Source organism: Symsagittifera roscoffensis, chromosome 10 (assembly GCF_963678635.1).
Source record: "Symsagittifera roscoffensis chromosome 10, txSymRosc1.1, whole genome shotgun sequence".
Lineage (NCBI taxonomy): Eukaryota > Metazoa > Xenacoelomorpha > Acoela > Convolutidae > Symsagittifera > Symsagittifera roscoffensis.
The window spans coordinates 125,347-152,041 of NC_087071.1; the positions used below are offsets into that span (position 1 = coordinate 125,347).

The following is a 26,695-nucleotide window of genomic DNA, read 5'->3' on the forward strand; positions in this document are numbered from 1 at the left end:
TAGTTTTTTCTGTTGTTTGTGTAGTATGGATGGGTTCGATATAATAATTGTGAAGGAGTTCCAATTGATTTTCATATATATGTGATGAAAAAGGTTGTTCAAATATAATAGGTTCGTAGTCGTTTTCGACTGCTATCATATTTATGGAGATAGTGTTTTCTGTATCACTTTCTGTGTCTGATGATTCACAGTTTATTTGATTTAGTTGTAGTTCATTATTTCCTGTGTTGTCAATACCTGGGGGGTCTGATGTTGTTTCTGGATTTGATTGTACTTGGTTAATATGTCTTTGATGTTTGGGTGTACTACTTCTGTAGCGATGTTTAGAATTATTATAATGGTTATTATTTCTATGTGGTGATTGAGAATAATGTCTATATCGATTATTATAACTTGAATGTCGATTTTGTGAATTGTTTCGTGATCTGTTTTGATAATTATCGTCTGATCTGTGATAGTTTGATCTGTTATATGAGTTATTTCTTGATCGATTGTTCGGGTAATTCTGATTTCGGTTGTTCGAGTAACTTCTATTTCGATTATTTGAATAGTTTCTGTTTCTATTGTATGATGAGTTTCGTGATTGATTGTTGGGATAGTATTTATTTCTTATGTTTGATTGGGAACTGGATCTAGAAACAAATTGTGTTGGATTGAAATTTGATCTGGAGTAGTTATTTCGACTATTTGGTCGATTATAATGATTTTGTGAAGAATTTTGTGTATTTCTTCGTTCTGGTGATCTTCCTCTATAACTTGAGTTATATGGTGATTGATTTCTCGTGTAACTGGTGTTGTTCGGAAGTGGTTTTCCTGAACTGTTGTTGCTGTATACATTTTTGTTTGGTAGATTTTGATCTTTCTTCATATATTGATAGAATGATTTATTTGGTTCTTTATATTTTTGAGGTTTGTTTTGGTTATCCTGTTGTTTTTGTCTACATTCAGAAATACTATGTCCGTATCGTCGGCAATAATTACACCATTTTTTGAAAGATGGTTTGCCTTTAAAGTTTGGATGTTTTTCATAAATTTTTAGTATTTCAGTGAGTTTTTCAACTAGGTCTGTATCTGATTCCTGTATGTTGTTGATATTTGTGGTATTTGTTTCAATTCTATTAACATATTGTAACTTCAGATTTTCTGTTTCTTCAAGTTTCATTGTGATTTCCGCTTGCTCTAGTTTGTCTACTAGTTTTCGAAAATCTAGATCGGGCTCTCGAATTGAGGAAGGATGGGATGCTCTCTTTTTCATTGCTATTTTCCTTAATTGAGGTGTTAAGGTCATCATTAAGATTTCTGTCATTTTTGTGTTTTTGTAGTCATGTGTATTTAATGAATATGCTTTTCGAACTAGTGTTTCGATACGTACTGCTAATTGTTTGATGGTTTCATTTGGTAATCTGCGAATTTCATTACATAAAACTCTTTGTTGTTGTTTATTTCTCTCGGAGTCAAACATTTTTGAAAATTCTTGTGTAAATCTTTTCCAATTTGATTTTATATCTATAGGTAATACTGAAAACCATTTTTGGGCTGCGCCATCTAAGGTTGTTTGTATCAACGCTGTGCGTCGATGTAGTCAATTTTGATGTAGTGGTGTATTGATTGGTTCAGGTCCTATATTTAAAATTAAATTTGCTGTTACTGCATTTAAATAATCTTCTACAGAATATTCAGGGTCTGTTCCTGTGAATACCATTAATGGTTTGTTTGATGTTATTGATGATCCACCCATAAGGTATGGATTCATTGTCATTTGTAGTGATTCTGCGGCATTTGGCATTTGTGAAAAATTTGAAAGTTGATTTTTTGTTATTTCGTGTTGTTGAAGGTAACATGGGAGTGGTATTTCATTTTGCATTTGAGTTGGTTGATACGAATGTGTAATCATTGGGTTTTGTGGCTGAATTGGTTGAAAAGATTGTGTATTAGTTGGGTTTTGCATTTGTATTGGTTGTTGATTTTGTGTATCTGTTGGATGTGGAGAAAAAATTCTATGATACGTATATGGTTTTTGCACTCCTTGTCCGCGATATTCCTGGGTATACGGTGCAAAAATATCTGGTTGTAAACAATCATCATCAGAAGATAAGTAATCCGTATGATGAGGTGCTTGCTTTCTATTTTTATTTTGTTGAAAGAATGGGTAATTTTCACTACGATCCTGTGGAGGATGTGAATTAGTTTGAAAATTTACTGAGTTGGTTGTTGTGATGGGGTTATCCCAATATCGAGATCTTATCTGATTATTATTTTTTTTTCGTGGGGGATAGTTTGTTTTTGATGAATGTGCGTAATTATAATTGTGTTCCGCAAAAGTGTTTCTTGTGAACGTTCTGCGTGTTTTTGATGGTACTGTCATGGGTCTATATGTTTGATAATCCATTTGTGAATATTTTGGAGCAACCGAAGGTTTAACGGTTGATTGTAAGGTTACTTGTGCTAGTGAAGTGTTTGTATTTCTTGGTGTTGTTAAATTTGGACGTATCGGTGAAATACTTTGTTGTGTAGTTGTTGTTGTTTGGACGATTTCTTCATTTATGAAGTGTGATGGTGTTTGAATATCTTGTTGTGTAAGATTCCTAGTTCCATTAAGGTTTTCATTGTGTATGACGGTCGAATTTAAACTGTTATTTCGCGTATCAGGTAAAAATGTATTGTAGTTTAATGGTGTTGCATCAATGGTTAATGGTACTACTCTTACATAATCTCTTGTATAAGATATTGTACTTATTGCTTGACTTGAGATTGATTGTGGGATATTTATGAATGCATAATGAGACCATTCGGGGTTCCAAACGTAGTCTGACTGTTCTGTGATGGCGGTATCATCGTTTGAATTTTGAGGTCTGAAATTTTTTCTTGCTTGCGAAATTAAATCTATATTATGTGTAAAATAATCTATTATAAACCATGCCAAAATTTTTTGTAAGTCATGTTTTGTATGTTGTGAAACTTCGTCTTTAGTGAAATTGTCTTTAATTATATGTAGGAAAGTTGAGAATAGTGTGATTTCATGTCGTACCCTTATATGTTTGGATGTCTATGTCGGTGAGACATTTGGGATTTCGTTTTCTAATATTGAAATATAACTATATATTATTGCAAAAACTTCATTAGTAAATATGGAGTTTGCTCTTTGTGAGTTATGATATTGTATGCTTTTGATATATTCTGAGAATACTTTTGAAAATTCTAAATCAAGATCGTCTGTTTGAATTACATATTTGTGGTGATTCGGGTCTGGTGTACTGAATTCTATGGTGTAGATTCCGTATTGTTGTGTTAAAATACATTTATCTTTCAGATAATGATCAATAATTTGTCTTTTGATTTTTACATCTGGGAACTCTGCTTTGCATGGGCTGATTCCGGGTTCAAACAAATTTAGGAGTAAATTTTTGCAAAGATCGTGTTGTCCTCTATTATCGGGTGCGTCTACGAGGAAGGGGTAAATATCGTCGTCATCTGGACTATCTTCACTCGGAGTGTGGGTGTTGCTCATTTTTTCGTTTAATGACTGTTAATATGTAACTATCGATGTGTCTAATTGGTTGATTCCAATTATACAAGTGTACTGGTTTGTGTTTATATTGCTTTTTTATTCTTCTTTTTCCTCTTTTTGATGAATTTGAAGTTGTTTCTGAGTCGGAAAAATATAATTGATCGTGAATGGGACAATTTTTATTAATTGATTCTTTTAATTTATAACGTTCATTTAAATTGCTGGTTTCTGATTCTGAAAATGTGTTTCTATTTTTTGAAAATCTTTTTCGTGTGATTTGTCTTTGTTTCGTTATTATTTTTCTTTTTATTGTTTGTCGTTTTGTTCTAATATATCCAACTGTTTGTGTATGAGGTGTGATTACAAGGTCGTATTTTTTGTTATCTATTTCACAGTTGTGTAAAACAATTGTTTGTTTATTTCCTAGATTTTTAAATGACATAAGGTTTAGGATGAGGGATGCAAAAAGTTGTTAGATGATTTCTACTTTCTTAAACTGTTAGTCCTTACGATTTTTTGGTTAGCTTAACCTGGGTCTATTTGTTCAGGGTTGGAGAGAAAAGTATATCGATTCCGAAGAATGATTTTTTACTTTCTCGTGGCTAGTATAAGCTAAGGTGTTAACTTACTTAATCTTACTTAGGGGTAGTGATTGTGTTCAAGGGTTGGAGAATAGTAAATCGATCCACAAGGTTCAGGTATAATTAGAACGCGAGTAGTTCGTTAGATACTATTTTAAACTTACTAAGTCTAAGATTTATCCTGGGTCTGGTAAGAGGAGGGTTCAAGTGAAGGATGAATAACCGAAGTTCTTCACTGTTTATCCTAATTTGAATGATTAGTTTTGTTCAAAAATTTCTATTAGTCTTGGGTTTTTTGGGAGGGTTGGGTAGTGAATCGACGTTTGAGGTCGTTAGACACTAGCTAAGTGGGTGGGGGAGAACAAAATTGTTCTTTTTGATCCAAGGATAGGCCTTGATGATCAAGTTTTAAATTTAATGAAATAGAAAATTAATTAAGATCCAAGGATAAGCCTTGATGATCTGATTTTAAAATTAAGTGAATTTAAGTTTAAAATGGTTTAAATTTGTTTAAGAAAAAGATTTAGTTTTTTAATGATGTTTAGTGAGCTTATGATTGCTGTTATGTTTAGGTGATGAAGCTGGGACTACAGATGATATTATGATTACTAACAATTTATTGTAATGCTACTAATTTTTGTTTTGATTTTCAATAAATATTTTCCAAACATGTTTTATATATTACTGCAGAATTTAGGAAAACGATCTGAGATCTTTTTATCAATCGTTATTGTATATTAATAATTTTGTTTAGCGCCTGAAATGATCATGAAGATTGACTTCAAGATTTTATGTTTGCAAATGAAAATCTAAATTCATTGCTAATAAAATTCTAAATATAAAAGTTTGTGTTGGCTTTTGCCGTACTATCATATAACTATATGGTAAGTTTCTACTTTGTCGTATGTCGTCTCTGGTTCGAGGTCTTCTTCCAATTCCGGGTAGTTCTGTTATCTTTCGGAATATTGGCTCTGATCTATTGAGTCGTAGAGACATTTCGATTAAATTATCGTCGTATAACATTTTGAAAATGTTTTGTCTAAATTCTAATCTATTTTTGGTTAATTCTAAGCTATTAAGGTCTAGTTCGAGACTTATGGTCGCACCAGATGAGTAAGGACCGAAGTGGTTAACTCGTAGAGTAATTTCGGATAGGGTACACCGTCTGCTCGTCACGCTATCTTATTTTCGGCCGGATAGATTCGTGCAACTTCTTAGTCTAATACCGATCCTAATCTTACTCTTATACTATCTAGTCTCAGGTTGTTTAACTATTCTCTGCTAGGCTCAATAGATCTAGGGTATACTGGTTTATTGCGGCTGCTGAAGTTCTCTTGGAGAGGCAACTAATTTCTAAGTTAAATTCAAATCTCTCTGGTGCTGAAATTACAAGTAATTTCAGCACTTACAAATAAGTGGGTTGTTAGTTAGATGGATCATGATTGGTTAATATTAAATACTTTACAGTGGTAAAATATCTAATTTATCCAATCATAAAATGTAGTTTAGATCAGGTTCCAGAAGCACCATATTCGGAGATCAGGAGATCTTTCGATCTGTGGAGTGATGTCTCCTCTGTCGAGTGTGTTTAATAGAGCCTTTATGAATCATAATCGTGTCAGAAAAAGACTGGATCATGCTTGCTCTGAAATATTTTGAAGTTAGGCTTGATCGTGCTTGCTCTGAAAAGTTGCCTAAACTTTTTGCCGTTAGTTTTTCTACACCTGACTATGGGCTCATGCTTTTGAGTGTCAATGAACAAAGTTAACACACTGATTAAGGGATGATTTTTTCGTTTTGACGTTGAAGTTTGATTATTCTCTTGTTTGGTTTTGATATCTTTTGAAATTCAATTAAGAGCCTAATTTTTAGTGGAAGATAAAGTACCTTCTAACTTATAAGTGGATTTTAGTTTTGAAATTTCTCAGCGGAACGTTGAAGTTAACAAGTCATCCTGTTTTCTCAGTTTGAAGAAAGAAAAAAAGAAATGTATTTCTCTTCAAAAATTTGCATACCAGAATTGTATACATTTGCAAAATCCTTGACCACAGGGGACACTACATGGACCTTTTGGTCGCTGGGTAGTGCCTTAACGTTTCAAAGCACTGTTTACACTTGTATGATAGACAGTCACAATAATTAACACACGTGAAAATGCTTCCTGATTACGACTTTAAGCTTATGTTGATTGTAACAAGGCACCATCGGTTCGAGTCTTTCTAGGCAGTCATTTGGTACCCTTAAAACCCCGTAACAAATGATCATTTCCGAGCTCAACGCCGTGATAGACCCATCAAGTAGACATGTTTATGCAACCTTTTTTCAGATCAAGAGTTTATAAACAGGAGGGTTAGAAAATGTGTATTTCAAAATCACGCATCGATTTTACCACAAATTTAGCAAGATGGTTGAACATTTTATCGTTTCAGGTTGTGATGTTGAAGATGTCGCTAATCCAAATTCTTCAAATCAACACATCCGAAAGATTCTACTATTAGAACCTAAAAAGGCACTGGCAGCCGGCCCTCTCAGAGTTGCATTAGTTTTAATTCTTACTTCCCCGTAGAGAAAAACATTGGCAGGCTTAAATGTGGATAAAGAATTGCGGATGAAAACAATGATTCAAAAATTAATTTGGTCAAATCATAATTCCCCAGAATAAAAAGGGATTTCATTCTATGAACGTAATTACTCTTTGCGAGACATTTAACGATTGGCATTCAATTGGAATCAAATCATTTTGATGAAGGATATTAAAAAGTTTGGATCCTCGATATACCAATGAATTTTTTTTGAATTTTTGACTTGATTTTCTTTGTTTTCAAAAACTTTCGATGTTCTAGTAGTTCTGCTGTGATAATCGAAACAAAATAAATCTTTTTGATACTTTTGGGAGTGATGACCGGATACAGATCATATAAGAAGTTTAAATAGCTCACATATGTATAATTCATGTACTGTAAAGATTTTTCTTGAGGCAAAAACGTCTGAAATACTGTCGTTGAATTTCCGAAAAGTCAATCAGCCTAACAATTTTCGTGGTTGTAAAGCATTGAAATTTGTACGCCCGTAATCCAGAATTGGAGGTGGTTGTAAAGCATTGAAATTAAGATTGGTTTTAATTAGCATTGGTTGTAAATCGTTGAAATTTGTACACCTGTAAACCAGAATACCATATTGCATCAATGATCCAATATTGATTCATAATTTTGAAAAGAACACTAGATGGCACATAATGCCTAGTGTATGCTACTATTCCACACTGTTTGCGCAATTTTGATCTGACATAGTCTATGTGTACATTAAAATTCAAATTGTGATCTTTAATCACTTCCAAATATTTTCATGACAACTCCGTGGACAAGTTTTTATTTTTGAAAAGATATGGTATTGATAGAAGCGCCTCTTTTGGTTCTTTTAATTGGATGGTTTTTTTCATGTTTAGGGATAGTTTATTTGCTGAGAACCATTGTGCTACTGCATAAAAATTCTAAACTACTGCATAAAACTTGACTTTTCTAAAGAACTGTCAAGGCTCATGATCGTAGTGTCATCGGCGACTAAAAAGCTTTCTGAGTTTCTGCATGCATTTGGTAGATCCTTAACATAAATGAGAAAAAGTAATGGACCTAATATTGAACCTTGGGGTATCCCACTTGTAACCTTTTGATAATAAGAACAAATGCCATTTATTTGAACACATTGCTTTCCTTTTGTTAGATAGCTATTGATCCAATTATAGCAGGTATTGGTTACTCCATAGGATGGAAGCTTTGCAATTAAGATACTTTGATCTATTGTATCAAATGCTTTTTTCAGATCGAGAAAACTGGTAGGGCTGACATTCTGATCAAATTTTTGCTTTTTTAAGTTACCTCTGCATTGGCATCAATTGTGCCGTGCCTTATCATATATCTGAATTGTGTATTATAATCGAATTCAAATTTCTCAATATAGTCATATATTCTATTTAAAAAGTTTTATTGAGGATAGCAGCGCTATAGGCTGATAGTTATTCAATTCAAGTTCAGAACCTTCTTTATGCATGGGTAAAATCTTTGCTTTGGAAAGTTCCGATGGAAAAATAGTTTGGTCAATTGAGTCATCGATGTTTTGTGTTAATGATGGGGGAGGGGGGGTTCTAATGCAATTGAATATTCATTTTTTTTTGTTTTGATTCAACATGGCTGGGTATAAAATTATTGACATTAAAGGTTTGGGAATTCTAAGTTTTCCTTTGGTATATTTAAAATCAGCGTTTCCGCCACATTTGCAAAAAAAGTTGTTAAAATTATCTGCAATTTTTTCCGACGCTTTTTCCAAATTACCATTTTTGTTGTTCATTTGTCTAATTAATAGAATTGCTGTTATTGTGATTTTCTCTAAGTAAATTGAGAAATTGATAAAGTTGCCTTGACTCGCCAATACATGTCATATATTTATTCATAGAGTAGCACCTTTTTGATACCTTGATTTTTTTCTCAACTTTGCTTCTGAATTCAGTATATCTTTGTGTAAAATTATTCGTCCTGTTGTGGCACATACAACGATGGAGTCGATTTGTTTTACGAATTGAATTCAAAATCTTAATTCGTTTTGTTAACCAAGGAGGACACTTTGTTTCCTTTTGACGCCGCACTACCATGAGAGCAAATTTATGAAAGATTATCATTATGATCACATGGAACTTCTGATAAACCTCATTTACTTTCACTATTTCGTTAATTGTTATTTTTTGAAATTCATGGACCAGTACAAATTTGAAATTCTTGATTCGTGTAGATGATTTGAGAAAACTAGTATCTCTTATGTGAGCTGATATATTTTGAATTTGTTTACAGTCGGTTTCGATTGTTATCCTAACTGGAAAATGATCTGTAAATATCTCGTGCGATAGTACTTGTATCTGGCATCCTTGCAACGATTTTACTTAAAAAAAGTGATCCAAGCAAGATTGAGTATTTTTTGATGTTCTTGTTGGTAAGTTGCTTAATATTTCAAATCTATTCGACTGGATTGCATCTGAGTTTGTTGAAGTTGCTCCGTTTAACTTTAATATTTCCACTTACGATAACTGAACATGGATAGGAACTTTTCGCTTCTAGGTGTGTTATTAATTAAGAGAAAGATGTAATGCTTACCTTTTATCCTAAGTTCTAACATTAGAATTTCGTAAATAGATGTATCTAATTTTTGTATAACTTTCACAATATTAACACTTCGAAAAATAACGCCTCCTCCACGGGGAGGGTCGCGGTTTGGAGACATCATCTTTATCCAGGCAAATTTCTGTTACAGCTAAAATGTTTCGGGGCGACTCAAGTCATTGTACAAGCGATTCTAACTCGCGATGTTTTTTAAGAGATCGTGAGTTCACTGGTAGCACATTCATTGTTAGTTTATTTATTATACCTAAATAATCACTAGAAATATGTCTATTTGTTTGCTAATGGAGATCATAACAGAACTGTACATTACTTACTTGGTATTTTACTATTTTAGTTGTCGGCCGCCTTCAAACAGTCCTCTAATTGAAAAAACTCTTGTATCTTCTTTTTTTCCGGTAATAAATGGTTCCCTCTTCCGTCCAAACATTTTATGAATTTGGATCTGTTTTTATCATGTTGAAAAACTTTACTCTTGGTACAGTGAGGTCTTCGAAAACTCCTATGTTCTTATGCATTTCACTATCTTTAAATTTCTTTTTATTTTTCAGCAGCTCAATTCTCAAAGATCTCTGGAAAATCTTACAAAAATGGGTCTGGTGCCATGATTGTGAGCAGGTAGTCGGTGCTCAATTGAAATATCCACATCACTGATTATCGTTCTCACTTACCCGCCAATTCTATCACTTTTCTGCTGTTGTTTCACTTGGTTAAGAAATTTGACTATTATTCTAGTTACTTTTTACCGCTTCAGTAGTCCGATCATCCTCAGGTTTTCTCTTCTGTTATACGACTCAAGTAACTCATTTTCCGAACGATTTTTCAGAATTATTTGACTTTTGCCGTAGTCCATATAAGATTTCATTTCATTCGTTAGCTATGTCTTCACTCCAGATACTGCTGCAGCAATGATTTTCTGGATTGTCACTTTCAGAGTTGATTTTGTTTCTTCGACTAGTTGAGGAGTAATGGCCTTAAGAGATGTAGCAACCGCTCTCTGAATCATATCTGAGAAGTCATCCCCTTCCTAAATACTTGCCAGCGGACTTTGATTTAGTTTACTTGTTCGTCTCATTTTTTCCCTGTTGGTGTCTGATCTTGATATCTTAAATCAGGTGTTGTTTTTAATCTTTCTTGCATTTTCATCATCACTTTCTTCTCTCGTCATATCTTTACTTTCGATGGACATCTTTGTGGTTAATTTGCATACACTCGATTCGATTGATGAGATCACTTATAGAGCCTAAAAAGGCACTGACAGTGACTTCTCCAAATTCGAGCAAGTTACAGGGACAGAAATAGACCTTTGGAGCTTAAAAAGCACCGGCGATTTGAAGTTCTAGTTTGTACTAGATCCAGAACGACAGAAGCCAGTACACTCGATGACTTCCAAATGGCCCGCACTATCTACTGCAAGATCGATTTTTTTTCGCAGTATTTTCTTCATTAAGCTCTTAATACCGCGTAACGCAAATTCGTTAAGATGAACGTTGTCTTTCTTCAGGTGTCCTTTCGGTGAGTATATGAAATGAGATAATCCTCTGAATTTCCAAACTGCTTTTTTGACCTTTGGTATATCGTCCACTTTTTTTGCTCTGCTAAAGTTGTTACTTCCCAGAGGAATACCAAAAATTTACACTTCCTTCGCACGCGTTAGTAAATGATTCGCTAATTCCAAAAGTTGATTTGCTATTTCTTCAGTGGAGGCTGTTTATGGCTTGTCGTTGTCAAAATGATCGTTTCCCCCAAATGAGAGTGCTATTATTTCGTATCGATAAGTGGGTGGAACAAAATTGTAAGCGTGTTGAATAATCCCTCCGGGTAGCGAAAGAACGTTGAAGTTAGGGAAAAATAACTTCTTTGCCTGCGAATCTGCAATCATCAGAAATTTTGGGGAGACCGTTTGAATATGTGGAACCTCATTCATTCAAGGTTTTTGTTCTAAAATCTCCGGTGAGAGCCCCCATTCAAGATCTATCTATCAAAACCATATCTTTTTAACAGGTCCATCACAACAATTAGGCTAATTGCTACCATAGTTCCTAACGAGCTCGATTACGGTAAGCTATTTCAGCGATCGATATGTTGCAATTACTTGTGAAGAAACAACTGAACAAGAAATTACGTCAAAATCTTCTTGAAAGTTTTTAATTTAATTAATTCAGTTTTTTGTTGAAAGTTAATTGCCCCATCATAAAGTCATTAACTAAACGGGACAGTGTAAGGGTGTCAATTGAGTCCTAAAACACAGTCATAGTCGTCATACATAAGCACCAAATAGTCATGTTATAACAAGGGTATCCGGTTGCTGTGAATGTACCGCATATTCTCCCAATTACACAGATTCAACAAGATAGTTTCTAAAAAAGGAAGAAATAAAAAATAAATCAAAAAATTTCAAGCACTTTTTTTTTAAAATTCGGGTTCTTTTTTTTCAGACCATTTTTTCGTGACACGAGGAGAAGGGCTTATAATCATACCATATGTGACCCCCTGTGAGATTTTCTCGAAACATTCAAAATTGTGTGAAAAAAAAACGACGCGAAGCCAAAGTTCCTTCCCCCTCATCGAGAGTGGTGGAAAAATAGTGATTTTATCTGTTAGTGTCGCTTCTGCTATAAATTTACTGGTAATTTAAGAGTAAAATTGAGTGGAGAGGAAACTGTTTATGTTATAAGTGGAACTAATTCGCATGATGAAAAGCTTAATTATATTCGGCCATTTGAAAGTACTGCCAAAAAATGGTAGACATTGGCGACTGACAAACAGAAACGAAACGAACTCTTGCCAGTTGTAGTTTTAATTTAACAAATCCCCCCCAATGCTGGTAAGAGGCTAGTTGTATGTTTGATTGTTTGTTTGTTTGTTTGTGTAGAAGGGGTCAGTGATTCCGCTGAGTGTGAAGTTGGGGGACAGGGTGCTACTGCCGGAGTTCGGGGGCACCAAGGTCCAGTTGGAAGATGAGGGGGGCAGAGAGTACCACCTGTTCAGAGACACCGAGATCCTGGCCACCTTTCACCCCACAGAAGCAGATGACTCATAAGAGGCGAGGGGAGGGGGACACAAATAAAAGAGAAGAGGAGAGATGAAACGGAAACAACACTATAGTGAAAAACATCATCATCATCATCACTGCATTTTGCTCAGAGAGAACAATCAAAATAGGGAGACATGCAAACGAGCAAATGAAGGATATAACTGGACTGAATTGAAAAGAGCAGCAGCTGAGCTGACAATTGTTCAAAACTACTACATAGACTAAAACATTTAAACTGCTGACCAGTATTGATTTATAACCAATTGAGATGTAAGGAACATGTGCTTGCACTTGTACTTAATTACACGGGGCCTAGGAAGTTAGACGATAAGCAAATTAGACGGATGCTACAAAAACGAAATTGATTACAGATCTGGCATTTTAGACGAAAAAAACTATGAAAAGGAAAGGGCCAACGAAATTTTTTCTTAAGACTCAAGTTTCATAAATACAAAAAGAACGTAAAATGTCAATGCCTATCAAAACAATTAGTTTAAATGAACATAAAATGTCATATACGATATTTACAGGAGAGTTTTGAACTGAATAAATTATGCATGATTGACTGGTTAAATTTTTGGCCACCGAAATTTAACTGTTGTCTGCAAATAATCTTAATCTTTCTCATTTTCGTCTATTTTCTCACAATTGCACTTTTGCAAAATGGTCTAATTTCATTTCAAGAACCTCCGTCTAATTTGCTTATCGTCTAAATTCTCAACCCCCATTTACACAGCTGATGTGAAAACTACTAATGTTTGTTCATTATGAACCAATTGTTTTATGGCCATGAAATGTACCTTTTTTACGTCCAAATCATGAGCACAATCCTCATTCGGGAGCTTGTTTCGTTTCTTATGCTGCAGTATCTCAACTATTTGTACTCCCGATATTTCTCGTGTCATTTAATCAGAGTGGCGATATTGATGATTTGGTGTTATCTAAATCAGCCTACATGTAAACGTTAGACATTTCTTAGCTGCAGTTTTATGATAATCTGAATTGCAACCAGTATATCTTTGATCCCTGTCCCTTTCTCTCTCTCTCTCTCTCTCTCTCTCTCTCTCTTGCTCTTAAGTTGTCTTCCTTTTCTGATTGCAGTTTGTACCTCTTTTGAAATGAATCTCCAGCTGAAATTGAAATACTCAAGACAATTCATTTTTTGCTTTGCTCTTAAAATTCTGCTTCTGCACAACTAGACATTGGCAGAAGTGAATGTATTCAGGGTTGCAAAAACAAGCCAAGAATAGAGTGAAGATAGCTTTGAAAGCATCACCAAACTAGACATTGGCAGAAGTGAATGTATTCAGGTTTGCAAAAACAAGCCAAGAATAGAGTGAAGGTAGCTTCGAAAGCATCACCAAACTAGACATTGGCAGAAGTGATTGTACTCTTGATGAAACAATTTTGGAGTAAAATCTGCATTTGTATAAAGTATAGATAGAGTCAACAATTTGATAAATGAAATGATAATTATCTAATCTTTGCAAAATTTGATCAAGCAATTATCCGATTGATACTAAGTGAACTTTGCAAATTTCCACTGGGCAGAATCATGAATGGTTAGATACACAGTAGTTTTGGGTGAGAATGAAATTTTCAAAAAAAAATTTCTGAGACAGATAAAAAGAGATTTTGCATTGTAGTCCGAATAAAAAGTGGGATATGCTTGACACATAGCAGATGCCATCACCGATTACTTGTTGAAAATGATTTTTATCTACATGGAATTGCTTACAGAGTAGTTCCATCACCTACGCATTGTCCATATTTGGATCACCATCTACTCTTATTCCATAAAAGGAAAAAATACCTTATTTGGAATGTACAGTGAGTCATCAACATTTCCTAATTTCTATATATTTACAAATATCATTATTTTGAAATATCTACTGCTGATCAGTTGACTCTGAGTCTCAAATCAAAAATGAATTCACGAAAAGATTTTTGTCCCAACTATATTGAATTTGCTAAGAACCACAAAAGAATTGGAAGATTTTCTTGGTCCCAAAAACCCTACAACGGAAAAATTTACCTCGAACCTTGCTTCCAATTGCTAAAGAAAAATGAATCGGGACAAATCGAAAAAACCCAGCAAGTCTATCTTGGTGAAAAAGAAGGGGAAAGGATATCAGCAATACGGAATACTGTTATTCACGATGCTCAAAACCTTGACTTCGTTCCTGTATTGGAACCCTATTTTGACAAAGACTCAACCATGGAGCAGGAACTTTCGAACTGTCATACGGTGTATGACGTAGCAACATACAAGAAGAGAAGGGTGTGTGTCACAATCAAGAAGTACAGTGTGAACAAGCCACTCTCCATTCAGATTCGACTCTTCAACGCAAAGGAGAACGAAGTCTTGAAGCAAGTTGCCTATGTTCAACTACTCTTTGAACAAATTCAAAGAACTCGCCAAATTCTTGGGAGATTTTATGATTGTTGAGAACTGTTATGTTCAATAATGTTGTTGACTGATGTTATTATAGTCATTAAATTCAAATATTCCTTCTTCTTGAATCATTTTTCAAAATTTCTTTGAGCTGAACAGTATGAGTTGGAACATTGGTTTTCCAGAAATCTTGTTTAAAAGCTTCAAATTAAATTGGGACTTTTTCATATCGTCTTACTAGAAAAATCCCAGAAATTTTCACTAACAGTTTTGGAATTTCAAAAATTACCAAACTTGCAAGATTTGGATACAGAATCACAAATTTCTCAATTTGAGTGGACTTTGCATAATGGAAGACCAAAAGTTTTTCTAAGTTATCGTTCAGATATTTAAAAAAAAATAGATATTATAGAGTATCGTAGAAAAGGAAACACTTGGAAAAACAATCAGAAATTTGAGTTGGAAAAAAAGAGTATGATAAACTGGTTGATTTTATCCCCTCGGTTTTGTCTTATGTCGAAACATTCAAAAAAACTTGTATCCTTATTGACAAATGCACTGTAGAAAATGAACGTTCAGAAACTGAATGAAATTCTCAGAAATTTTGATTTGATTAAGCAAGACTTTTCATCAAATACAAAAAGAAAAATTACTTTCTTTGTACCTGTATTGTTTTGGATCCAAACATAAATTTGAAAGAAAAGGACCAAAAATTTTCTTTTGTATTCCTGATTGGATACTGAAATTCCTTAATGGATTATTTTTTTGCAAATTCAAAAATTTTAAGACTTCATGCATTTTTACATGATGCAGCTGGATCTGTAAAGTCTGCTACTTAAAAAGGACCGGGTAATTTTTATGTTTTACCTAGATTTCCAAGTTCTTGTTCCCTTGGTCACGTGACTGGGTTGTTCTCTAAGTTTTTGCTTCATCAGTATATGCATTGTTCGATTGTTAGTCATTTTAGCCAAAAACTTTAACGAAAATAGTTAACATCATGAACCTAGTTCTTTTGGATATTGAGTGTATTGAAAACAAAATAGTGAAAGAGTTAGGAGTTTATAAAAATGGACAAACTGTGGGATATTCCTCTCTTTCTCCCAAAAAGTTCAAAGCTACATATCAGTCTGCTTGCTGTACGAAGCATCATCATGAAATCAATTGGAACAGTGGCCATGAAAAACATACCGATCTTGAAAAAATATTGAAAAAATTTGAAAGCTCCAGAAACGGAGTTTTTTGCAAAAGGTTATGAAAAATGTAAAATTCTGTCAGAAATTTTGAAAACAAAGGTTACAAACTTGGATGACTACGCATGCCCAAAAATTCAGAAATTGATTTTCAAAGATGAAGAACATGGTTGGAGATGTAGCAGCTACCCATTTCATCATGCAAATACTCTTCACTGTGCAGAAAGTGAAGAATTTGCATACAGAACATGTACTCAATTTTTTTTTCTAAAAAACTGTAAAAAATCTAAATATTTTTGTATTATCGTGTTTTTGAAATTTAAATTTTAATCAATATCAGTTTTTTCATTTCAAGTTGAGATGGGTGATGAATGTGACTGATAAAGCAATTAAAGTGAGGAAGTTTTGTTTTTGATGAGGAGAATCATGAGCGAAAATCATGGAAGTTTTTTGGACGTATGTGTAATAGATCTCTTTTAGTTTTTATGTGCCAAGTTTTTTTCATAGTTTTAATACTAGCATGTGCAATCTTTCGAATCATTTTATCCACAACATGTGAAGAAACAACAGTTTAGGTAGCAATTTTATCAAGTACAATCGGTTATATTTTACCTTCTCCAAAGCTATGAACAAAATAATTTCTACCAAAGAACGAGTTTTTATTTCGCTAGTTGGACCGAGTGGATCTGGAAAATTGAATTTTTTTTTGATTGGTTAAAAATTGGTACATTTCAACCAAAATTTGACAAACATTTTTGTTTTTATCAACTTTATCAACCTTTTTATGGACAAATGCAAAGAAAACTTGTTTCATCAAAGCAAAATGGGAAGAGACGTTGAGTTACAAAATACACAAATAGTCTTTTTCAAGTCACCGAGAGATGTTTTACCAATCAATCCCTAAAGTCAACAACTAGGTCTAGGATCACAATTGAAAGAGTGGTATCAAGATGCAACATCTACTCCTTATGGTCTTTTACTCATTGTTTCAACTCCAAAAACACTTGATTTGCTAAGATATTGCACAAACAGTGGTTAACTTCAATCAAACTTTTATCTACCAGCAGGAACAGAAACAAAGTTTTTGGACAATGAGCATACAATACGTCTCTATACTCCCAATATTTCAATCGTTTTCCCAAAAACTTCAAAAACAATTCATTCTCCATTGTCCAAAAAGTTTCATTCAATTCCTCAGCGAATATCTAGTAAACTTGCTACGAGGCAAGCTAAAGGATCTTCGAAAGGTAGACGTAGTAAAATATCGAAGAGAAATATCAGAACTCACACGAAGAAGAACTTCACTGCATAAAAGGAGAAGTTTTTAAGCTCGCCAAAAGGCTTACAAATAATATCTGTTATCACTCCTTTTGTCATTAAACGATTGACATAGTATGGATCAGTTGGTTCTAATTCCTTACTCAATTTATCAATCACAAAGTACACTTCCAAAAAAAATTGGAACAAAAGCAAGAAGAAGAAGAGGTTCTACCAAAAGATTTTGATTCTATTTACAGTGCAGTAAAGGCAAAGTTGAAAATGAGTAACAATAAGCACCTTATTGATTCAAATTTGAATTCTCCTAGAATTAGACTAAGTCAGTCAGAAAATATCATATTAGATAATCGAGACACAAAATAATCAATTGTAGACTTTGTGTGTGCACTAAAGCGAAAAAATACCGACTTTCCCGATATTTACTTCACCATTTTGGAAACAACTCAAATTCGACCTAAGCTTGTTATCAACAAGAATGCCAAAGTGAAAGACAGAGGAACTTGGATCTTTTTCAAAATCTGAAAAGGTAATTCTGAACAGATTGTTTTCTAAGGGTGGAGCTGCGTACGGTTCTGTTCGAAACTTGAGTAAAGCAAGCGGATTGTCAAAAAAGTAAGTAGAATATTTTTTACAAACCAAGAAATCGTATACAAAATTTGGTCACCCAATCAGACGTTTCCAAAGGCTTCAAGTTTTTTCGAAACATATCAATGAAATTTGGTGTATAGATTTGGCATTTGTGGACAAACTAGCGAGTCAAAACAATGGGGTCAAGTATTTATTGGTTGCTGTTGTTGTTTTTCGCGATTTGTCAGAGTTCAAACAATAAAAACTAAATACGCCAAAGACACTTTGAAAGCTTTCAAAAACAGGATTTCTCGAAAACACTCCTGATAAGCTTTGGGTTGATAAAGGACTAGAATATGGGGTAATTTTCAAAAAAACTTGCAAGGAAAACAAAACGTTGAAGTTTACTCGACAATGAGTGAAACAAATGCTGCATTTGCAGAGAGAGCCATTCAATAATTAAAACACATTATTTACCGCTACATAGAAGATCATGGTGAAAAATTCATTCACAATTTGCCGAAATTTGTGTCTAGAATGAATTGTCGCATCAATAGATCTATTAAGAAATCATCTAGAGATGTCAAGAAAACTGATTTCCTCTCAATTCTCTACAATAAACCTCTAACAAGGTATAAAAAACTAAAATTCGAAGTTGGAGACAGTGAGAATTTCAAAGAGTGGTATTCCTTTCCGAAAATGATACAAACCACAATTTACAGATAAAGTTTTCAAAATTTCGGCAATATTTACCAAAAAGCCTCCTACTTAGGGTTCCTACTTACATCATCAAAGATCTCGACAAAGAAGAAATTCTGGAAAAATTTTATGAAAAAGAGCTGAGAAAATGTTCAGATTAAAGGTAATTAGTTTTTTATTTTGATTTTCTATCGATCAATTGTCATGGACTCTCTTACCATTGAAATAGTTTCCAACGCTTCTTTTAATTGTTATCCGAACGAATAATAGTCTTAGTTCCTTTACAAAATTTCTAACTGAACAATTATTTTTGAAAGGAGAATGGGAGGTTTCTATTTCAGAAATATCATACCCTTCTTTGTACCAAAATGTTACAGAGGGAAAGCTTACATTCTTTGATGGTAGAGAAAGTTCTGCGGAGAAAAGAAAGATTGATCTATTTCATTTCAGTGCGGGCCATTCTCATTTCATTCGTCAGCTCTGTCTTCACTCCAGATAGTGCTGCATCAATGATTTTTTGGATTGTCACTTTCAGAGTTGATTTTGTTTCCTCGACTAGTTCAGGAGTCATGGCCTTAAGAGATGTAGCAACCGCTTCTGAATCATATCTGAGAAGTCATCCCCTTCCCAAATACTTGCCAGCGGATTTTGATTTAGTTGACTTGTTCGTCTCTTTTTTCCTATTGGTGTTTGATCTTGATATCTTAAATCAGGTGGTGTTGTTAATCCTTCTTGCATTTTTGACATATCTTTACTTTCGATGAACATCTTTGTGTTTACTTTGAGTGCACTCGATTCGATTGATGAGATCACTTATAGAGCCTAAATAGGCACTGGCAGTGACTTCCTCAAATTTGAGCAAGTTACAGGGACAAAAATAGACCAGTGGAGCCTAAAGAAAAGCACCGGCGATTCGAACTTCTAGATCGTAGTAGATCCAGAACGACAGAAGCCAGAACACGCAATGACTTCCAAATGGCCCGCACTATCTATTGCGAAATCGGTTTTTTGTTATATTTTTGGAGTATTTTCTTCATAAAGCCCTCAATACCGCGTAACGATAATCCGTTAAGATGAACGTTGTCTTTCTTCAGGTGTCCTTTTGGTGAGTATATGAGATTAGATAATCCTCTGAATTTCCAAACTGCTTTTTTTGACCTTTGGAATATCGTCCAAATTTTTGCTCTGCTAAAGTTGTTACTTGCCAAAGGAATACCAAGAAATTACACTTCCTTCGCACGCGTTAGTAAATGATTCGCTAATTCCGAAAGTTAATTTACTATTTCTTTAGTGGAGGCTGTAGATGCCTTGTCGTTGTCAAAAGGATCGTTTCCCCCAAATTATAGTGTTGTTATTTCGTATCGATCAGCGGGTGGAACAAAACTGTAAGCGTGTTGAATAATCCCTCCGGGAAGCGAAACAACGTTGAAGTTAGGGAAAAATAACTTCTTTGCCTGCGAATCTGCAATCATCAAAGTTTTTGGGGAGACCGTTGGAATATGTGGAACCTCAATCATTCAAGTATCTTGTTCTAAAATCTCTCCGGTGAGAGCCCCCACTCAAGATCTATCTATCGAAACCATATCTATTTAACAAGTCTATCACAACAATTAGACTAATTGCTAACATAGTTCCCAACGAGCTCGATCACGGTAAGCTATTCCAGCGATCGATATGTTGCAATTACCTGTGAAAAAACAACTGAACAAGAAATTACGTCAAAATCTTCTTAAGGGTTTTTAATTTAGTTAATTCAGTTTTTTGTTGAAAGTTAATTGCCCCATCATAAAGTCATTAACTATACGGGCAGTGTAAGGGTGTCGATTGATTCTTAAAACACAGTCATAGTCGTCATACATAAGCACAAAATAGTCATGTAATAACAAGGATATCAGGTTGCTGTGAATATACCGCAAATTCTCCCAATTACACTGATTGAACAAGATAGCTTAAAAAAAGGAAGAAATAAAAAATAAATCAAAAAAATTCAAGCATTTTTTTTTATTATTTTTAAAATCGGGTTCTTTTTTAAGACCATTTTTTCGTGACACGAGGAGAAGGGCTTATTATCATACCATATGTGACCCCCTATGAGCTTTTCTTGAAATAGTCAAAATTGTGTGAAAAAAAACGACGCGAATCCAAGTTCCTTCGCACTCATCGAGATTGGTGGAAAAAAGTAATTTCGTCTGCTAGTGTCGGTTAAATTTATTGGTTATTTGAGAATCAAATTGAGGCATGATGGGTGAATGGAGTGGAAACTGATTATGTTTTAAGTGGAACTAATTCGAATGATGAAAAGCTTATTTATATTCGGCCATTTGAAAGTACTGCCAAAAAATGGTAGACATTGGCGACTGACAAACAGAAACGAAACGAACTCTTGCCAGTTGTAGTTTTAATTTAACAAATCCCCCCCTATGCTGGTAAGAGGCTAGTTGTATGTTTGATTGTTTGTTTGTTTGTTTGTGTAGAAGGGGTCAGTGATTCCGCTGAGTATGAAGTTGGGGGACAGGGTGCTGCTGCCGGAGTTCGGGGGCACCAAGGTCCAGTTGGAAGAGGGGGCAGGGACTACCACCTATTCAGAGACACCGCGATCCTGGCCACATTTCACCCCACAGAAGCAGATGACTCATAAGAGGCGAGGGGAGGGGGACACAAATAAAAGAGAAGAGGAGAGATGAAACGGAAACAACACTATAGTGAATAACATCATCATCATCATCACTGCAATTTGCTCAGAGAGAACAATCAAAATAGGGAGACATGCAAACGAGCAAATGAAGGATATAACTGGAATGAAATGAAAAGAGCAGCAGCTGAGCTGATAATTGTTCAAAACTACTACATAGACTAAAACATTTAAACTGCTGACCAGTATTGATGTATAATCAATTGAGATGTTGTAATGAAGATGTGCTTCACTTGTCATTAATTACACGGGGCCTAGGAAATTAGACGATGAGCAAATTAGACGGATTCTAGAAAAACGAAGTTTAATACAGATCTAACATTTTAGACGAAAAATCCATGAAAAGGAAGGCCAACGAAATGTTTTCTTGTGACTGAAATTTCACAAATACAAAAAGAACATAAGATGTCAAATCCGAATTTTACAGGGGGTTTTGACCTGAATAAATTATGCATGATTGACTTGTTAAGTTTTTGGACACCGAAATTTAACTGTTGTCTGCAAGCAATTTTACTTTTCTCACGCAATTTGTCTGCAAATAATTTTGATCTCTCTCACTTTCGTCTATGTTCTCACAATTGCATTTTTGCTAAATCGTCTAATTCTTTTTAAGTACCTCCGTCTAATTTGCTTATCGTCTAATTTCTGAACCTCCATTTACACACACAGCTGATGTGAAAACAACTAATGTTTGTTCACTATGAACCAATTGTTTTATGGTCATGAAATGTACCTTTTTTACGTCCACATCATGAGCACAATCCTCATTTGGGAGCTTGTTTCGTTTGTTATGCTGCAGTATCTCAACTATTTGTATTCCTGATTCCTGATATTTCTCGTGTCATTTAATCAGAGTGGCAATTTTGATGATTTGGTGTTATCTAAATCAGCCTACATGTAAACGGTAGACATTTCTTAGCTGCAGTTTTATGATAATCTGAATTGCAACCAGTATATCTTTGATCCCTGTCCCTTTCTCTCTCTCTCTCTCTCTCTTGCTCTTAAGTTGTCTTCCTTTTCTGATTGCAGTTTGTACCTCTTTTGAAATGAATCTCCAGCTGAAATTGAAATACTCAAGACAATTCATTTTTTGCTTTGCTCTTAAAATTCAGCTTCTGTACAATTAGACATTGGCAGAAGTGATTGTATTCAGGGTTGCAAAAACAAGCCAAGAATAGAGTGAAGATAGCTTCGAAAGCATCACCAAACTAGACATTGGCAGAAGTGATTGTACTCTTGATGAAACAAGAGGGGAGTAAAATCTGCATTTGTATAAAGTATAGATAGAGTCAACAATTTGATAAGAGAAATGATATTTATCTAGTCTTTGCAAAATTTGATCAAGCAATTGTCCGATTGATACTAAGTGAAATTTGCAAATTTCCACTGGGCAGAATCATGAATGGTTAGATACACAGTAGTCTTGGGTGAGAATGAAATTTTCAAAAAAATTTCTGAGACAGATAAAAAGAGATTTTGCATTGTAGTCCGAATAAAAAGTGGGATATGCTTGACACATAGCAGATGCCATCACCGATTACTTGTTGAAAATGATTTTTATCTACATGGAATTGCTTACAGAGTAGTTCCATCACCTACGCATTGTCCATATTTGGATCACCATCTACTCTTATTCCATAAAAGGAAAAAATACCTTATTTGGAATGTACAGTGAGTCATCAACATTTCCTAAATTCTATATTTTTACAAATATCATTATTTTGAAATATCTACTACTGATCAGTTGACTCTGAGTCTCAAATCAAAAATGAATTCACGAAAAGATTTTTGTCCCAACTATATTGAATTTGCTAAGAACCACAAAAGAATTGGAAGATATTCTTGGTCCCAAAAACCCTACAACGGAAAAATTTACATCAAACTTTGCTTCCAATTGCTAAAGAAAAATGATTCGGGACAAATCAAAAAAACCCAGCAAGTCTATCTTGGTGAAAAAGAAGGGGAAATGATATCAGCAATACGGAATACTGTTATTCACGATGCTCAAAACCTTGACCTCGTTCCTGTATTGGAACCCTATTTTGACAAAGATTCAACCATGGAGCAGGAACTTGCGAACTGTCATACGGTGTATGACGTAGCAACATACAAGAAGAGAAGGGTGTGTGTCACAATCAAGAAGTACAGTGTGAACAAGCCACTCTCCATTCAGATTCGACTCTTCACCGCAAAAGAGAACGAAGTCTTGAAGCAAGTTGCCTATGTTTAACTATTCTTTGAACAAATTCAAAGAACTCGCCAAATTCTTGGGAGATTTTATGATTGTTGAGAACTGTAATGTTCAATAATGTTGTTGACTGATGTTATTATAGTCATTAAATTCAAATATTCCTTCTTCTTGAATCATTTTTTAAAATTACTTTGAGCTGAGCAGTAAGAGTTGGAACATTGGTTTTCCAGAAATCTTGTTTAAAAGCTTCAAATTAAATTGGGACTTTTTCATATCGTCTTACTAGAAAAATCCCAGAAATTTTCACTAACAGTTTTGGAATTTCATAAATTACCAAAATTGCAAGATTTGGATACAGAATCACAAATTTCTCAATTTGAGTGGACTTTGCATAATGGAAGACGAAAAGTTTTTCTAAGTTATCGTTCAGATATTTAAAAAAAAATTAGATATTATAGAGTATCGTAGAAAAGGAAACACTTGGAAAAACAATCAGAAATTTCAGTTGGAAAAAAAAGAGTATGATAAACTGGTTGATTTTATCCCCTCGGTTTCTTGTTCTAAAATCTCTCCGGTGAGAGCCCCCACTCAAGATATATCTATCGAAACCATATCTATTTAACAAGTCCATCACAACAATTAGGCTAATTGCTAACATAATTCCCAACGAGCTCGATCACGGTAAGCTATTCCAGCGATCGATATGTTGCAATTACCTGTGAAGAAACAACTGAACAAGAAATTACGTCAAAATCTTCTTAAAGGTTTTTAATTTAGTTAATTCAGTTTTTTGTTGAAAGTTAATTGCCCCATCATAAAGTCATTAACTATACGGGCAGTGTAAGGGTGTCGATTGATTCTTAAAACACAGTCATAGTCGTCATACATAAGCACAAAATAGTCACGTAATAACAAGGGTATCAGGTTGCTGTGAATATACCGCATATTCTCCCAATTACACTGATTGAACAAGATAGCTTAAAAAAAGGAAGAAATAAAAAATAAATCAAAAAAATTCAAGCACTTTTTTTATTATTTTTAAAATTCGGGTTCTTTTTTTAAGACCATTTTTTCGTGACACGAGGAGAAGGGCTTATTATCATACCATATGTGACCCCCTGTGAGATTTTCTCGAAACATTCAAAATTGTGTGAAAAAAAAACGACGCGAAGCCAAAGTTCCTTCCCCCTCATCGAGAGTGGTGGAAAAATAGTGATTTTATCTGTTAGTGTCGCTTCTGCTATAAATTTACTGGTAATTTAAGAGTAAAATTGAGTGGAGTGGAAACTGATTATGTTTTAAGTGGAACTAATTCGAATGATGAAAAGCTTAATTATATTCGGCCATTTGAAAGTACTGCCAAAAAATGGTAGACATTGGCGACTGACAAACAGAAACGAAACGAACTCTTGCCAGTTGTAGTTTTAATTTAACAAATCCCCCCAATGCTGGTAAGAGGCTAGTTGTATGTTTGATTGTTTGTTTGTTTGTTTGTTTGTGTAGAAGGGGTCAGTGATTCCGCTGAGTGTGAAGTTGGGGGACAGGGTGCTGCTGCCGGAGTTCGGGGGCACCAAGGTCCAGTTGGAAGAGGGGGGCAGGGACTACCACCTATTCAGAGACACCGAGATCTTGGCCACATTTCACCCCACAGAAGCAGATGACTCATAAGAGGCGAGGGGAGGGGGACACAAATAAAAGAGAAGAGGAGAGATGAAACGGAAACAACACTATAGTGAAAAACATCATCATCATCACTGCAATTTGCTCAGAGAGAACAATCAAAATAGGGAGATATGCAAACGAGCAAATGAAGGATATAACTGGAATGAAATGAAAAGAGCAGCAGCTGAGCTGATAATTGTTCAAAACTACTACATAGACTAAAACATTTAAACTGCTGACCAGTATTGATGTATAATCAATTGAGATGTTGTAATGAAGATGTGCTTCACTTGTCATTAATTACACGGGGCCTAGGAAATTAGACGATGAGCAAATTAGACGGATTCTAGAAAAACGAAGTTTAATACAGATCTAACATTTTAGACGAAAAATCCATGAAAAGGAAGGCCAACGAAATGTTTTCTTGTGACTGAAGTTTCACAAATACAAAAAGAACATAAGATGTCAAATCCGAATTTTACAGGGGGTTTTGACCTGAATAAATTATGCATGATTGACTTGTTAAGTTTTTGGACACCGAAATTTAACTGTTGTCTGCAAGCAATTTTACTTTTCTCACGCAATTTGTCTGCAAATAATTTTGATATCTCTCACTTTCGTCTATGTTCTCACAATTGCATTTTTGCAAAATCGTCTAATTCTTTTTAAGTACCTCCGTCTAATTTGCTTATCGTCTAATTTCTGAACCTCCATTTACACACACAGCTGATGTGAAAACAACTAATGTTTGTTCATTATGAACCAATTGTTTTATGGTCATGAAATGTACCTTTTTTACTTCCACATCATGAGCACAATCCTCATTCGGGAGCTTGTTTCGTTTGTTATGCTGCAGTATCTCAACTATTTGTATTCCTGATATTTCTCGTGTCATTTAATCAGAGTGGCAATATTGATGATTTGGTGTTATCTAAATCAGCCTACATGTAAACGTTAGACATTTCTTAGCTGCAGTTTTATGATAATCTGAATTGCAACCAGTATATCTTTGATCCCTGTCCGTTTCTCTCTCTCTCTCTCTCTCTCTCTCTTGCTCTTAATATGTCTTCCTTTTCTGATTGCATTTTGTACCTCTTTTGAAATGAATCTCCAGCTGAAATTGAAATACTCATGACAATTCATTTTTTGCTTCGCTCTTAAAATTCTGCTTCTGTACATTTAGACATTGGCAGAAGTGATTGTATTCAGGGTTGCAAAAACAAGCCAATAATAGAGTGAAGATAGCTTTGAAAGCATCACCAAACTAGACATTGGCAGAAGTGATTGTATTCAGGTTTGCAAAAACAAGCCAAGAATAGAGTGAAGATAGCTTCGAAAGCATCACCAAACTAGACATTGGCAGAAGTGATTGTACTCTTGATGAAACAACAGGGGAGTAAAATCTGCATTTGTATAAAGTATAGATAGAGTCAACAATTTGATAAGAGAAATGATATTTATCTAGTCTTTGCAAAATTTGATCAAGCAATTATCCGATTGATACTAAGTGAAATTTGCAAATTTCCACTGGTCAGAATCATGAATGGTTAGATACACAGTAGTTTTGGGTGAGAATGAAATTTTCAAAAAAATTTTCTGAGACAGATAAAAAGAGATTTTGCATTGTAGTCCGAATAAAAAGTGGGATATGCTTGACACATAGCAGATGCCATCACCGATTACTTGTTGAAAATAATTTTTATCTACATGGAATTGCTTACAGAGTAGTT

General features: G+C 34.4%; 1 protein-coding gene across 2 annotated transcripts in view; it reads left to right on the plus strand.

Moving 5' to 3' along the window:
- LOC134855666 (10 kDa heat shock protein, mitochondrial-like) overlaps window positions 1-25,140 on the plus strand; it is a 41,300-nt gene extending 16,160 nt beyond the window's left edge. Inside the window, exon 3 of one of the 2 annotated variants that reach the window (XM_063872234.1) lies at window positions 24,807-25,140. In XM_063872234.1, coding sequence (XP_063728304.1) covers window positions 24,807-24,971 — 165 coding nt within the window. In that variant the 3' untranslated portion in view covers window positions 24,972-25,140. Of the gene's footprint in view, window positions 1-12,129; window positions 13,462-24,806 lie in introns of those variants that run through there. The other variant, XM_063872233.1, reaches the window with a different exon arrangement.
- Window positions 25,141-26,695: the final 1,555 nt, after the last annotated feature.